Source organism: Cibotium barometz, chromosome 11 (genome assembly GCF_041138505.1).
Source record: "Cibotium barometz isolate CiBa-2024 chromosome 11, ASM4113850v1, whole genome shotgun sequence".
Taxonomy (NCBI): domain Eukaryota; kingdom Viridiplantae; phylum Streptophyta; class Polypodiopsida; order Cyatheales; family Cibotiaceae; genus Cibotium; species Cibotium barometz.
In genome coordinates, this window is record NC_141056.1 from 49,080,482 (window position 1) to 49,097,981 (window position 17,500).

The following is a 17,500-nucleotide window of genomic DNA, read 5'->3' on the forward strand; positions in this document are numbered from 1 at the left end:
ATATTCTAGAAATTATTTTTAAAAATTCCTGGAAATTGGTATTTATAAAATATCAGTAGTATTTTGGCATATCTAATTGCTAATTGTTTTTTGAAAAAAATATAGGTTTGGAATGCCATACGATAGGTTTAATGGAATTCAAAATTAGAGTATTTTGATGCCTTAGAAAATTAGGAAAAAATGAAAAAAAATCATGTCTTTTTTCTCGAGAATTTAATATTTTTGAGGGTTATTTAGAGTTGAAGTACGTTTTCACGTGCTGACATTAGATAGATGCGGGTTATTCACATATTGTTAATACGATTATACCTCGTATTAGTAGTTATTTCGGCTTGGATTAATTCTGAACGATGTTTTCATGATTTTTTACCATTGTTTAGCCATTCTTTTTGGACATATTCCTTACTTTCTTCAATAATAATGGCTAGAATCTACATTCAAAGTGTGTCTCACCTTTGACACTTGTCCATGATAATTTATTTTGCACTTGTTTACGTGTGGTCTATGCTTAAATTCTTAAGCCTAAGACAAATTCTATCGTGGGTTAATTGATTTGTCTGTTTTGGTGGATTTTATTGGATGTTTTCCAAGTTTTATTTGGACTCATCAGGTTATGTCTAGATCACTTGTGTTTAGGGGTTTTTAATGAGTGCTACACACATGTGTTTCACATTTTTACTTGGAGTTTTGTTTGAACAACACCACATTCATATACTCCGAATTGATGAGTTGGCCACCAATTTTAATGCTTCTTTTGGCATGATTAATGACCATTAGATGGCATGCATTTATTTTTATGATCAACTATGGTTTTCATGGATTCGAGGAGCTTCTATGCTTTTATCCATGGTTTTATAAGGATCTTTTGATCTTTTGGATAATATTATGTGCTTTGAAGGTAGCATTTTCCTTCGTTTTTTGTATGTAATTTTGGAGTATATTCCTTGTACTCTTGTACATTCCCAACTTGGATACCTAGTTACTTATGTATCTAAGTGAGTTGTTTTTCTACCCCAGCTTTATTCTATTTATTGGGTAGTTATCATTAGAAAGGCATCAATAATTCAAATTCTTTTCTAATGATGTACTCGGAAAGAGTTATTCCTTGATGTGGTCTTAGGTATATATAGACAGATTTTCGTATGTGAAAGTATGGGATAAGGCCATCTTATTCTTTTTATACAGGATTTTATTCATATTTCCTAGACGGCATACTAGGGAGTTCCAAATTGGTAAGGAATGTATGGGTGGTATCATGGTGTTATGGGACGCTAGTGATCCCTCACATATATTATCTTATCGGATAATTTGGGCTCAAGATTGTTGCTTTGCTAACATTACTTGGCATGTTGACCCCAACATTCAAAGATAATCTCATTTTTTTTATGACTTCACTTGAAGTTGTAGTGTAGGCATTCTCTAGATAAGCTTCTTTTATCTATAACTTGTATGTTTTGATGAGTGTAATCTCATCGGCATATTCACTTGTTGAAATCTCTTTCTTTAGAGTTCAACGAGTTTATCTTGTTGTGTTCGGATTAAGGAATTTTGGATTTTTTCTTTGTTGGTATTTTTTTTCTCATTCTGTCTTTTAGGTGATTTATACAGTCCACCTGATGATTTACGGATGTACATATGTGATTCACCGAGATGTTGATGACTCTCTATGTTAATATGGGTAACTCGGGACACTGATAATTCTCTGTGTAGATGTGGGTACATCGGGCCACCGATGGATCCTTGGTTCCTGCTGTTATACTGCCATGTCTTCCTACTTTATTCCGAATGGTTTACAACAAGGAAACTACTTTGAATATGAATTCCTCTGATCATCCACCGCGGTTGATGGGAAAACAGAGCGCATGAATCATATTGTAGAGGATATGCTTCGCGCATATGTCTTTGGAAAATCATCAAATTGGGAAAAGTATCTTCCTATGATGGAACTTACCTATACAGTTCTAAACATACGGCTACTGGTTTTAGTCCGTTCATGCTTATGTATGGGTATCAACCCAGGGCGCCTATTGATGTCAGTCTTAAGGACATTGAGCTTGATGCATTGAGGGATTTCTTGCGAGATATGTAGGAAATGATAACCCAAACTCAGAATTCTATTAGGAGTGCTCAGGATAGGGCACGGTTTTATGCTTATAGAGGACGTTCACCTCAGTCTTTTGAACCAGGAGCGTTGGTTTATTTAAAAGTTCCTAAAGACTCTCAGACTTTGTCAATAGAAAAATGCTCGAATTTATCTCCTAGATATTGTGGTCCATTTCGAGTTATACATCGGATTGGCATGGTTGCGTATGAATTAAAACTGCCTCCACATGTTAGAGTTCATCCAATCTTTCATGTCAATAGATTGAAAGAGAAACTGGGGGGTGAGGATAACACAGTTACTCCTCAAGAACTTGTTGAAGTTGAGGATTTATCCTATGTTCCACATGAACCTGAAAAGGTACTTGAATTCAGGGAAAGGAAACTTTGTAGTTGACTAATCCGTGATGTTAAAATTAGGTGGAAAGATAGGGAAATAGAGGATTCGACTTGGGAGTCGGTTGAGAATGTTCAGCGCAGATTTCTTTTTTTTCGTTGCAAGAGTACAATGTTTTGAGAGAGGGGAAGTATGTTATGTGCACATTATATGTGCATATACTAGGAGGCTAACCCATATTAGGCTTGTGAGCATGGGAGAACAAGCTCTAGTGGAGCATGGGTTAGGACTAACCTTAAGGATTGAGGTTAGGGTTAGGCATCCAAGGGTCACACATGGGAAATGGAGAGTCAAGAGTCATAATAAAAAATTGGAATGTGAAAGGTCAAAAGTTTCCGGAATCCAAAAGGTCAAAAGATTTTCCGGAATTTGGAAAGTCAATAGGTTTCCCGAGAATGGGGAAAGCCAAAAGGCTCTAAGAAAAAATTTTTAGAGAATTTTTTTTTCTGAAATCCGAAATTTTCTCTTCTTTTTTTCAAGATTTTTTGAAAAGCTTTCAAAAGCTTTTAAATAAAAAAACCCTTTTTTTAAATAAATATTAAGCTTTAATTAAAACTTTTTAAAGCTTGGGTTTTTTAACCTTAAAAAAAAAGGATTTTCGATTTTCACCCAGCGCTCTGCAGCGCACCCCCCCCGGTATGCTGCGATTAGTATGTGAGAGATAGGAGAGCCTCTCTCCTCTCTCCTTCTTTTTCAATCCAACCTTCTCTCTCTCCACCCCCTTGTTCTCTGTTAACAGAGAGGAGGATTTAGCTTTTAATTAACATGTCTTAATCATAATTAAAGTTTAATTATGATTAATATTTAATCAAATTGTGCCTATTAAGAGGCATTCACACACGTGGGAGAGGAAAATAGAAGATAAATTCAGATTTGAGAGGAGAAAAGAATCCCACGCACACGGGAGAGATCTCAGTGCATCAATTGGCTACCCCACACTGCATTTCAACAGAAAATTCGTAGAAAATTGATAGCATCTCCGCGCGAAAAACCTGCCAAAATGCATTAAAAATATATTTTTTCATAAAAATGCTCTAAAATTTTCTTAATTATTAGAAAAAATTCCTAAAAATTGTAGAAATTTAGGGAATTTACTCTAGCACAAATATCCATAATAAAATGTAGGGCATTTTGGCAAAATTTCCATAAATGCTCATTTTAAACCAAAAAAATTTAGAAAAAATAGCATTGAACTCATGGAATTCCCTCGCAACGTTGATTCGTCCATTGAATAAAAGAAACATGCATTCCAACCACCATATCGACGATACACGTGATAATCATCAAAACAAATCAACAAAATAATATTTTTTATTTAGTAAATATTAAAATTTACTTTAAAAAATGCTAAAATTTGGAATAAGAAAGAAAAAATAACAACAATTAACTAGAGATTGCTCTGATACAAGTGTTAAAACCCTAATATCTCTCTAGATAATTGTTATGCATAAACATGCATAAATCAGGCATAATCTCATCCATCCAACCACCCTCGAGCCCAAGGAATGCACACATGAATTACAATGAAGTACCTCATACCTTTACCTTGATGTCCCATACCACCAAGAGGTATGACTCCAATCCAGCAGCATGTAGCTATAGTGTGAAATGGCATGAGAGTAGATACAATCCTCTATATACAAGAGAACATCATATCATCACCTAGCCTCCATAACATTCCTTGAGTGTGCCCCATACCCCTATTATATAGGAGGGCCCTCCAGTGACTCTTGACTCTCCATTTTCCATGTGTGACACTTGGATGCTTGACCCTAACCTCAACCCTTAAGGTTAGCCCTAACCCATGCTCCACTAGAGCTTTTTCCCATGCTCCCATGCTCACAAGCCTAATGTGGGTTAGCCTCCTAGTATATGCACATATAATGTGCACATAACGGCCACCCTGTGCATCACTACCACCTTGTTGTTTCTCTCTCTCTCTCTCTCTCTCTCTCTCTCTCTCTCTCTCTCTGCCTATTGTAGGCCCCTTACTGTTGTTTCAAAGACACACACACATACGCATGGACCTGTCACCCATCACAAATTCACAAGCATTTAGAGGCAGATGTAGAAGTTCAGGCTATGTATATAGTTGTGAGTCATGTGTAAAGTTTTCTGCCAATGCAATCAAGGATTATCATGAGTAGAGGAAGCAAGAACAACATGCAAGGATGAAGTCTAAGCTACAAGAAGAACAGGAGCACAATGCAAGTCACGGTGCAAACGAGCAGAAGCATCAAAAAATATGCAATGATGTTGTTTAGTACTTTAATGAACAGACCAAGGATCTAGACGAGAAGACGAGGTTTGATATATTATCTCAGGTTCTTCAACACTGCTCCATAAAGGAAATTTCCAATGGTTTTCCACTATGGAACCAAACAATTCTAATAGAGGGCATACGAAATACACTTGAAGCAGTGAAAGTGCCTAGAAACTCTTAGGAGCTATTTCTTAAAAGGTCTATTCCAATGATTCTTATTAAGGCACCAGCACAAATACATCCTCTCTACATTGCAGATGCTTCAAGGGAGTTGAATATACATAGAAGTAATTTCTATGCAGCTAGAGAGCGTTTGCAAACCTCTCCTAATGTGGTATCATGCCATTATCTTCATGCCATTAGCAAGCCCGTGCAGTAGGCATAATCAGTGAATGAGGTTAAAGATCTTGTTTTCAATTTTTGGTTAAGCCATACTCGTGTTTCACCCAACAAAAAGGATGTATGTCACAAGCGCCTTGGTAGAAAATATTATGTTAAGCATCCGATATACCTTGGTAGAAAATATTATGTTAAGCATCCGATATACCTTCTCGATCAATCTCAGGTAACAACAACCCATGCTCCAACACCTGTGCTGATTTGGTGTGCTTTTTATACATTACATATTCCTTCAATATAGATTCAAATGCTTTGTGATGATGCCAAATACTAGATTAGATGTTTCCAACCGGTATACAAACAATTGGAAACCTTGGGGTAGCTGGAATGAAAGGTAAGGGGGAGACTACTTTGCTACAAATGCAATGGTTTGAAACTAGTCAGATATAGCAAGTCTTAAACACTAATAAACACTAAATTAGAGGTTTTCCAATTGGGATACAACCAATACAAAACCTTGGAGTGGAAAGGGTATCAATTGAAAAGTTGGTATCAAACCAGATGTATACACCTAAATACGACTTTAAAACCAGTATGATGCATGTATACACATAAAAAACAAGGTGCGGATCAAAAGAACACATTAAACAGCAAGAATATTGTGTTGATACAAATACAACCGGTTTTCAGCTTGTCTGATACAAATACAACATGGTTCTAAACAGTTTTCAACTTGGGGCAACAGTAAACAAAACCAAATAAAGCAGTGTAAAAGTAATAAGAGATTAGTGTTAAACTAGTAAGATACCTACACTTAGGCTATAGCAAAAACAAGCTTAACATGCTTTTCACCAGTATCATACTAGTCCCAAACCAGTATGATACCAGTTTGTGGAATGATAGCTGTATACAACTAACACTATCCATAGGGAAAAGACCGGGTGTCGGTTAAACCCTACTATCATACTAGCTTAAGAGCAAGGTCTCCTATAATGTACTCTGTTTTTAGCAAATTTTCTAACCGGTATTATATTGGTTGAACACTGGTATGATACTCGGGTAAAGACTGGAAGGAGAACTTGGGGTGGCCATTTGTACTAGTACGATACCATTTAGAACATTAGCTGTATGCAACATGCATTAGATATAAGGTAAAGATCAGCTTTGCTTTAGACAACACCAGTTTTGAAACAATATGATACCAGTGTTAAACTAATAAGATACCCGTTAGTAAACCAGTTGCATACACCTAGGATCCTATAAATATAAACCGAATGTTTAACTTGCCTACGATGGTTTTGTATTACAGGTTGAACTATATTTGTTGCTTAAGGAGATGTATCCACATGCACCAGTTCATCAACCAGCTTTTGAGAAATTAAAGCCATACTTTGTGGGCAAGCTTAAGGATTAATACACTTGTTACTACATAACACATGTTCAGATGCCATTCTTAAAAGATGCCTTGAACCAGATTAGAGGATCTACTTTTGGGTTGCACGGCAAATCATGTCAATGTGATGGTGTCATTTGTAATGTGGGTTCTTAGCCAGGTGGGTGTAAGGTTGCAGAGAAGTCCTACAAGAGCATTACAAGCACATGGGAGTCAATCTTATGTCCCAAAGTTGAAGGTATTATGTTCCCTGCTTTGAAGTGTTTGATGGGGAGTTGCATTGATTGTGGTCCTTAAAACATAGCAATTTGTCCAGCTGAATTTGCATATGTTGGTTGGCTTGTCACCGTGAAGACCTTTTAGGACATAAAATGTGGAACCACTGATGATGGTAAGAAAAAGAAGAGGAAAGAGTTAATACACAAGGAAATGTCATGCAAGGCACTGAATCAAATGTTTAACAACACAATCAGCTCAGAAAGTTTATCAAACATAATTTTGTGTACATGTGGCAAGCTGAGAAATATCAAGAATGCTTGTCTAGTTTTCCTGAAGATGTGGTAATATCTGTTGCAAACGTTGCTGAGAATTACTCTTTCAAGGAGCAAAATGAGATACAATCAATGCACTGGTATTCAAGCCAAGTGTCCATATTATGTGCATATTACAGACTTTCGCATTATAGGTGACATCCACAAAACAATACACTTTTATATCTTTGACGATAAGAAGCATGATACCCATTTTGTGCAACATTGTTTCGTGCTCATTATAATTGGGTGTATTACCTTTTGCCATTCCCCTACAACGTCATTGGGTTTGGTCTAATGGTTCTGCATCTCAATTTAAAGAAAAAGGCCTTTCTACTTTGTTTCCAAGTACACTGCCGTCATCACAAGGTTGTAAATGACATGGAATTTCTTTAGCTCTAGTCATGGAAAGGGAGAGCACGACGGTGTAGGGGTTGTAGTGAAGAGAGCACTAACTCGTGAACAACTCAAGCCTAATGGTGCTAAGCATAAAGTTTTTACAAGAATGCTTGCTAGTGGAGCCGAGTCCAATATGCATCACCAAGTCACAATCAACATACTATCCTCATGCAGAGGAATCTTTGGCTGTTTGCGGAATGATCATCGTGCTAGAGTTCTCTAACTTTACACCCATCAAGAAAGCTCTACTCGCACCTGCTTTCTCCACAACCTCATTCTTGTGGTCTAAATTGGTCTATAAACATAGACAAAGAGGCAACGAACACGGCATGGAGTTTCTTCATGTAGAAAACACATGTACATACCTTTGCTTTTTCAAGTGCTTCTCTAGTGACGCAAAGTTTATCTTGAAGATGTCGCTTCTATTTGTTCTTGTGCATGAGGGGACATTGGACGCATCATGGTGTACAATGATAATATATTTAAAGCTTTCGATGAGTTCTTCGACTACCTTTACCACTGCAATTTTAACGTTTTCCCTAATATTGTTTTCGACGTTCTCATACCTATGGAAGGTCCAGTGTGAAAACTGATGATACGTGTCCCCAAAACAAATGAAATTCCAGTTCAAAGCCATCGATCTGGGCCTGACCTGTTGTAGTGGTGGTCCTGGAGCTCTTCCACCATCAAAGGGTGCGGGCTGCTTCTACAACGGCCTTAATTTGAAGGGCCCATGCCATTTCCACAATAGAAGAACTCCTCACATAAAGAACTTTGGTATCACACATTGCCTTTCATGCAGCCTCAACAAGCTGACAAACTACCTACCACAAAGGCTATCAGTAATATGCCCTACATCCAGCGGCGGCGGATAGGTCCTAAACCAAATCACTTAATCTCTCATACCAAATTCATAGTGTATCCTCTTGGACCATCCACACCTTTCCACCCCAGTAGCAGTAGCAGTAGCAGCTTCACCATCGACATGGAGACACAAGGATTAGGAAGGAGGGTACGTTAGTCACTTTGTGGGCTAACATGCTTTCACCCGTCCAACATGGTGATAAGGATTAGGACAGAGGATATGTTGAGATCAATATGTTTTCACCCGCCTAGCCTACCCCGTAAGGCACTTTTTCATCTTACTCGCTCAAACGGACACTTATCTTTTGCAAGACATGGCTGGAACATATAAAGCGGTTTATCCTAAGCTTAATATCAAATAGAGGAAGTCTAGCTTTGTGTGCATACTTGCTTAAGAGTATTAATAGTGATTAGACACATTCAATCCCTTGCAATAGAATACTTGTGAGCTCTTCTCTTCTCTACTATTGCTTTCTTATGCTCTATTGAATCTTGCATGTTGGATTGGTGCTAGCAAGATAAGTTTGACTTTAGGTTGCTCTCTTCTATTAGCTTCTTCTTCATCCATCTTTTGTGAGAGATAACCACCTTAAGGACATTCTCTTCTTGCCTTAGTCTAAGCTTGAGAGCTCTATCTTTAATAAGGAACATTCCCATGTGGTAATGAAGTAAGGACACAATGGACAAGCCCCATGCATCATAGCAGCTCTTGACTTAAAACACACTTGGATACAAGCATTGGGAAGCTGCCATTGATGAAGAGATGGGTGTGTTAAATATTGATGAGACATGGGTGGCACATGTCCCCCACACACACACAAAGCAAAAGACTAAGCACATAGAGATGAAAACCTTCAGTATTTTGCAAGGGAAGTAGGAAAGTAGGTTACACAGAACAGGTGACACACACACAAAGCAAAAGACTAAGCACATAGAGATGAAAACCTTCAGTATTTTGCAAGGGAAGTAGGAAAGTAGGTTACACAGAACAGGTGACACACCCAACCAGCCACGCACACAGAGTCTTAGTGTGCACACACGAAGCATCAAGAGAACCTGCACAGTTGTATAGAAGAGAGAGAGAGAGAGAGAGAGAGAGAGAGAGACTACGTATGTGCACACAAAGCAACCACAGAATCTGCACAGTTCTATAGCATTGAGAGAGAGAGAGAGATAGCGAGCAACTTGATTCTCGAGTCTTACACATAGGACTTGTACAATATAGGGCTGAGAGAGAGCAACTAAGCGCAGAGTCTTACACGGCAGGACATGTACCGTACAGGGCCGAGAGAGAGAGAGAGAGAGAGAGAGAGACAGAGAGAGAAAGTAGAGGGAGAGAGAGCAGCTTGATTCTCGAGTCTTCTTACACAGACCTGTGCAATATAGGGCAGAGAGAGAAAGAGAGAAACGGGGGGGGGGGTGTGTTAAACTTCAACCTTAGTCTTAAGACCTTTTCGGTTTAGATTTTATAATAAAACTTTACTTTATGCAAGTCGCAGCTTAGGTTTCACTCTATGGGTTTAGTTATGGCAAAACTGCAGGCAGATTTAATAGTACTAACCGTTTGTAACAGACAGCTTCTTGCATATAGAACTCTCGATTAACAAGCGTTAAAATCAATTCATCTCTTACGGTGTCAACTAATCAATTCATCTCTTAACAGTGTTAACTGTGTATTTCATGTGTATTATTCAAGCTTTTCACACCCTCTGGTTGAGCTCAATTTTTTAGTATACTAGCCAGGAAGCTTTCTAATGAAGCTTTCCTACCAACCGGGCCGGTAACTTTCCAAGGACAAGCTTAAATTCACTGCTAGCAAAATGGCCAAAAGGAGAAGTCACTAGGCACAAATGGCATGCCCATTAAATTCTACTATCATTTTAATCAAATTAGACCCGTACAGCATGACTACTGAAGCCTATAAGGCAGGGGCGTTGTCCCCAGAAGTTGCCGGGTCCTCAACTAGAAACTCTCGACCAGAGATGGGGCTCAAAAGCTGGGTTAAGGTTAATATCTCCTACAGATGCCCGTTCTGCAGAACACAAAAGAAAACCCCACAGTATCTATTTTGGGACACAGATAACGAGAGCTGCATGGAGAAGCAGAGCCTGTTGGATAAAGCCAGTATCCCCAAACTGGCTCAGAAGCAGGCTCTACTGGGAGTTGGAAAGGGGAATTAATCCTCTCTGGCTTGGTGAAACCTTGGCACTACTGTATATGAGCACTAGTCATTGATGCCCTTCAACTAATTGGGAAAACCGCAATGCAAGTTCAACTTACAGCTTTGGAAGCTCCGCTGCAGCACAAGGAAAATACACCAACCTCAGCTAAAAGCCTCCTTCCCAATTAGTTACTTTTGTAAAAACAAAATGTGTTATAATTGGTCCCAAAACTTGCAAAAATGCCAAATGCAAAATTTGACCTGTTCCATTGAAATAGGTCAAGCATTATTGGACCCTTTTAGTTATTTATTATTAGAAGGGCAGATTTCGAATATAATGCAGCCTTTCTTATGAAGTGAAATTTTCTGAGCATCTTCACTGAAGTGTAAAAAGTGGGCAGTTAGAACACGGTAAAGGACATGATTTTCTGAGCATCTTCACTGAAGTGTACAAAGTGGGCAGTTAGAACAAGGTAAAGGACATAACGTTCTCATACAACAAGGAGGACACTACTACTATGATGTGATTAGTAGAAAAGGGATTGGCAACATGGCCCTCTCTTTAACGCAGGGCTACTTCCCTGTTGAAAATCCAACTGAAGGTTGCTGATCTTGGCTCTTTGCTCATTTTGGATTGAGCACGCTCTGCTAGCTTCCTCACGCGCCTCGACAAGCCGCACACATAATCCTGCGCTTCTTGTCCCCTGCTAGAAAGCCCAGACAGATTCTCCACATCCCACCTCTTCACCAAGTGCTCCAACACATCACCATAGTCTTTCGGGGTGTACACACCTGTCCTCTGTGCAACAAGGGCAAACTCTTCGAAGAGACTTTTGTCCTGCCCATCATACATCAGTTGGGCCGGCATGGTAATCCTCTTCCTCATCATATGCTCCAAGCACATCATTGTCCCATCAGGATCCATCTCGAAAAGCTTTTCGACGATTTTGGCATATGCATTTTCGTGCCTCTTCTCATCAGATGCAATCGTCCCACATATTTGAGCTAGTTTTAGGTCCCCAAACTCCTTTGCTTGCCTTGCAGTATTCCCATGAGATATGAACGTGGCCCTCTCTTGAAAGGATGTGTATATAAATCCCAGGTAAGGATTGTTCTGAGTTTGAAAATCCTGCACATTCCAAAAAAAAAGTGGCACCACAAAAAGGTAAAGTTCAAACCAATTGAGAGCCAAACCCCCCACCAAACTGAACATTGTGTATGCCATGACGTGATACTAACCATTCCTGCACCAATCAAGTACTGCGTAGTCTTCTCGATCATCCTCATATCAACCCGGCCTGTGAGGTAAAGATACTTGTTGAGTAGGTCTCCATGCCTGTTCTCCTCTGCAGTCCATGCCCGAATCCACCTTGCCCAAGAGGTGAGGCTGGCTCCTGTCTCGTCGCGCACCCCATCCAGACTGTTGAGAAAGCTGTGGTACGTAGGGAGGGCCTCCTCAGTGATCATGTCCCCAATAAGGCACACAAGAAAATCATCCGGCAATTCCAATGCATGCTTTTTGAGCTCCTGAACTTCATCCCAGAAGCCGTTTGAAGAGGGATCAGGCAAGAAATCCTGTGGCTGCCAGCACTTTTCAACAGGCTTCAGAAAGGGCAGGATGCTTGTTTCTGCCCAGCCCTGAAGGGACTCAAAAATCTCGACTTTTTCCGGCGGCATGGAGTGGGTGATCACTTGTGGGTGAAGCTTTTTGGTCATGGCATTTCCTTGAACCTTTACGCCAGCTTCCCTGCATAATGGAAAAGAATGAGGAAGGATGTAGCGACGTACATGCAAGCTATGCAGTTTGCCATGGCAAAGCGCAATCAAACAACAAACCAAGCCACGGTTTTCCTTGTAGCAAAGCATCCAACCAGCAAACAAATGCGCAAACTATGCATGCGACGCGTGCGCATGCAAGCTAGGGCTTGCAAACCATGGCAAGAATTTATGCATCGTGATACGATTGGCTTACTTGGGGACGGTTGCAGTCATCATAACAGTGTTAGAGGCGACGCCAGCTTGGAGAGACGCAGGTTTCAACTGCAGAGAAGAACCGGATCTCATCATGGCCTGTGGAGCCGCTGCCTGAGTTGCTGTTGAGAAGAAAGCCATGGAGATAGGGTGAAGTGGACCCAACACACACACAGAAGACCTCTAGAACCAGAGACCGAGAGAGGACAGCAAAAAAGAGAACCGAAATCAGAGGAAATCGGAAATGTGCAACACAATTAACTGGGCGTGATGGGCTACCATATATATATATAGAGAGAGAGAGAGAGGGGGGGGGGGCAGGGGGCTGACAGCGCGCAGTAGGGTGGTGGTCCTTGGTGCAGTGTGCTTGGAAATTGGAAGTTAAAAGCCCGTCAAATAGTAATTATGTATACTTCCAAGAATCCCAAGTTCCGCCGCATATCTTGTCACTGTACGCCTGGAACGGTGCTGCCCAAGCGTATTGAATACAAGCACGAGGGAAGGAGGGAGCCTGGAGGCGGCGCCGCGCAAGGGCCCATGAGAGGCCGCAGCCCAGGCTCCAGCATCCAGGAATCAGAACTATCAATAGCCACCCCAGATTCCAGATGCTGCATCATCATGACTCATGGCCGCATTGAATATATATGTATATATATATATATGCTCCTGCCTGACTTCAGCGTACTGTTAATCGGTGCATTAGCCTCAAATCCGTACGGTGTATCGTCTCGTTCATAAAAGTCTTCCCCTTGATTTTGCCCAGGTGTTATAACTTATACCCTTCTTTCATTGAACTAGTTGTGAACCAGTGCTTCCCACCTCTTTTGAGGCTTCCAAAATCAAATTCTACCCAAAGCTCCTCAAACCTTCCTCCTTTTTCCGAACCTCCAAATTCTTGCCATGTGGAAGCTTTGTGAAACTCTTCCTTAAGATAATACTAGTGGGCTAACCCGTGCTTCGCACATCTCCTCGAACCTCCAAATTTAAATTTTACCCCCCTCGAATCTCCTCCTGCTCTTTGCGAACCTCTGAATTGTTCCCATATGGCAGCTTTATGGAACTTATCATTTGTGACCATGCTTTGCACGTATATAATTGGTTGTCAGCTAGTGGAACAAATGGGCAAAGTGATTGGGCATATATACTTGTTGTCGATGGAGTGGACAATGCCGTTGTCAAAGGTTTGGAAGTTGGATTACCAGCTCGATATCTTTCAAATCCTAGAGTAATAGGAGCCTCTCTCTCTCTCTCTCTCTCTCTCTTACCATAGCACAAAAAAACAAAGCGTTCATTCCCTAGCGTACACACGAACTGCACAGCTCTCTTTAAGCAAAACAAAAGATATTTCTTTTAGAACACCTTTAATTAAATAATTTAAACTTTTTTCCATAGAAATCAATGATAACCATGGCTCCGAGTGGCACACCAAAAAAGGGAGAAAAAAAATCTTCAAAACATTAACGGAGATTTATGTGGAATTAAATGTGAGAAAATATTTAAAAATTTATTAAAAACTGATGTTAATTGTTTTTCTCAAGTGGTGCAAGATTTACATTCTCCAAAATTATAACACCAATATTAATAAATTAGATATATAATAAAAATTACAAATTAGATAACTAACAATTTATAAATTTATAAAAAATATCAATTTAAAAATTTATATATACAGGAGGCTCCTGAGTTGGAAGCTCCATTGACGGCTAATTTATCATACTAGCACATCTGATTAAAACCTGGGGCTCCACCAATCTAGTGGCCACAGGTATGATTTGTAGGAGAGGATCCCAACTGGTGAGGTTCCATGTGTATGGCAATAAATGTTCTCTTGCAGAGATGAGATGCCCAACATACCTCTTGATTAAGGGGAAACATTCATATGTTTAATAGTCTCATTTCGATTCTGATTGATCTTTCATTGATTTTTATCGTAATCCCAAGTCGCACAAAGCTCTCACCGGTTTTCAAATGTACCTACTTCAATTGGATTTCAAGTCTTGACCCTCAAAGGATTATTGTGATTAGGAGAATAATCCTCATTAGCTGTGTGTTAAACATGATTAGCTACCACGTGACTTGATGGATCATTGATTCACTCTAATGAATCTAATATTAAATCAGGTAAAGCTGTTAATGCATCTTGTAAGTTATCAATAAAGCTGTTAATGCATCTTGTCAAGTTATCAATAAAGTTTTTTTTTTGTGTAAGCTTTTTTATTATGTGTATTCTATGAATTTCAATGAAAAAGGAGCTAATGAACATGCTTTTGCTCACATCATGTTGGCAAAGAGTGATTGATTGAAACAACCAAGAACCTGAGGAGTTGGAGGAGGCAAAGGGCGAAGTTTACATACTGTGAGAAGGTGAAGGGGACTGACCTTGAGTAGTTGGAGGAGGCGAAGGTAATCCTGAGCAACTGGAGGAGGCTCTGAGTAGCTGGATGGAGCTAGTGTTGCAGGAGACCATGTGGATGGACTGGCGCTGGGCTAGAGGAGGCGAGCTAGTGTTGTAGGAGCCCACGTGGAGCCGAGCAAATGACTAGACTGTGAGCTGGCACAGGTGATGGTGTCTACTGAGGCGCAGTGATGGGGTCTACAAACGGGTCACGGCGGTTGAGGGCGCGTTGGAAAACTGAGCAATGAGTTACGATTGCGAAGCTGCAAGATGGGCATGGACGAAAGAATGCCTGGGATGCACTGGGCATGGAGTCCTAGCCCTTTCGGGGACCTGCCACGTGGTTGTGGCGGGTGCTGCTGCGTGGTAGGCTGGCTTCCAAAATCAAATTCTACCCAAAGCTCCTCAAACCTCCTCCTCCCTTTTTCGAACCTCCAAATTCTTGCCATGTGGCAGCTTTGTGAAACTCTTCCTTAAGATAATATAGAGATAAAGATGAACTAGTTGGGAAAACCAATGCTTCGCACGTCTTTTGAGGCTTCCAAAATCAAATTCTACCCAAAGCTCCTCAAACCTCCTCCTCCCTTTTCCGAACCTCCAAATTCTTGCCATGTGGCAGCTTTGTGAAACTCTTCCTTAAGATAATATATAGAGAAGAGAAGTAGTACCATACGCGTATATATATATATACCTTCCTTCATTGAATTTGAAAGTAGTAGGAATCTGTAGGATTATTGCTTGCATTTGTCAAATCCCCATGAATCTCCTCCTCGTAGAAGCGCTCCTCGTAGAGCGCTTCTAAAAAATGACTCGAAACCTACAAAACAAAGCTAAACAACGTGAAGGGAGTGCAAGCTTGACTCACCACCCAACCATGATAGCCGTGGGCAAAGCCACAAGTCTTGGTTGTCCCCACCAAGCCACGAGCTAAGCTAACTAGCAAGACGCAACGACCAATCTCTACCCCGTGACGTCACATACTGCCACGGAGCTACCATCGCAAGCCTCGAGATTGTTTCCGGCCTTGGTAGCATGAAGCAGGTGCACGTGTGCACTCCATGCTCCTGACCGTAGAGCTCGCAAAGTCTCGCAAAACTCTATGACTAACTAACTGACCTTGGCCACCCTTTTATAGGCTAGTGGGCATCCACATGAAAGATCCCTGCCTCCTCCGTGCAACGAATTCGGGGGTGCTAGCAACGAAAGTAGTACTTCTTGCGTAGGGTGCAGAGCCTCTCACTCGGGGCCTCGCCCACGGATATTCGGACAAGAGACTAATCCCTCGGTTCTTCCAAAATCGAACCCGAAAAAACTTCCCTCGCCCAAAAAGCATGGGCGATTCCTCCATGATATTTTTATTCTAACGTAGTCAAGAGTCTTAAATAACCAAACTGATTCGACCGAACCCGTAAGTCACATGGTCAGATCAAGGAAGAGACTTGCACTTGGATCATAGAGACCAACGCTTTTTTCCTCATCAAGAGGCACAGCCGTTGATTTTTTTCCGTAGGACAAAGACTATCCGGGATTTACTCATCTTTCGTAACATAATAAAATTAAGTCTCATTTTAGGGATCCATTAGTCTAGCCTAACCCCATCCAATCCCATGGGTTAGCCAACCGCCAACCACTGTATTGATAAGATCCATTTAGAAATTTGGTTATGTTTTGCCCCGGGTACCAGTAGGGAAAAGAGTTCCCAGGCCCCCTAACCGGCGCTTCAAGCAAACTTCAAGATAGTCACACCACTTACACACCCAATATGAAATTGCCTGTTTCACAGATTCAACTGTCGTTAAAACAATCCTTTAATGAAACCATAGTATCACTGATCATAATCCTCCAAAATATCTAGCTTGAGTTCCAATTTGCAATCATTCCTTCATCGATGTACTTATGGCGGCATCATTGGTAACCAGCTTATTCCATTATTTCTCTTTTCCCAAATTGATAGGATAATCTATTTCTCATTTAGAATCAATCAAAGTAGTTTTTAACTGCTTATAAATAATCTAAAAGAATAACCATTATTTTGTTAACACAAAATCGTAAAAATACTATTTTCTTAACCTCTAGCTTATCAAGCCTAGAGTTTAGCTTTGAATTAAGAGACTATCATTGAGAAGCATCCTTTTTCAAGGGATTTAGCCATAAGGATGGCTATTCTTTTAGAGAGAGAGATTTACTTAAAGAAAGCATTACAAATAAAGATTAACTTTCTCTTAATTAAACATTAAGACTTTAAGAAAAAGATTGATTTGAATTTAAAAAAAAATATTTAGAAAGCTTCTCAAGCTTGAGAGGGGTTGAGAAGAAGAAAGTCATTGAGATAAATTGGAAAAAACCATAAAATTTGATTTTACCTCCAAGTTTGGCTTGATTCTCTATTAGCAAATGAAGCCCCTGACCAATCAATTGGTCCACCAAGAGGAGAAGAGCAACTCCAAGAGTTGTTGTAGAGAGAGAGAGCTCCAAGCTCCCAAGAGCGAGGAAAATTTAAGGGATAATAGAAAATATGATTATTTTAATATAATACTAGCATAGTATAGCTCTAATATTTTTTTTACAAAAGACTGAGGGTCTATTTATAGGTGAGGGAGGCCACTAACCAAGTCAAACTGGGTTCTAGAATTTTCCAGGTTCAGTTTGACTCAATTTGGACCAGATTTGGACTAGTTTGGCTCCCTT

At 40.2% G+C, this 17,500-nt stretch overlaps 1 protein-coding gene across 1 annotated transcript; it reads right to left on the reverse strand.

Annotated features, from left to right (window-relative positions):
- Nucleotides 1-10,794: 10,794 nt before the first annotated feature.
- Nucleotides 10,795-12,663, reverse strand: LOC147634277 (stearoyl-[acyl-carrier-protein] 9-desaturase 2, chloroplastic-like). The gene is made up of 3 exons (XM_086804567.1): nt 12,419-12,663; nt 11,686-12,193; nt 10,795-11,575 (listed from the first exon to the last, which is right to left on the reverse strand). The coding sequence occupies exons 1-3, from the start codon at nt 12,556-12,558 to the stop codon at nt 11,009-11,011; spliced, it is 1,215 nt and encodes a 404-aa protein (XP_086660693.1). The 5' UTR covers nt 12,559-12,663; the 3' UTR covers nt 10,795-11,008.
- Nucleotides 12,664-17,500: the final 4,837 nt, after the last annotated feature.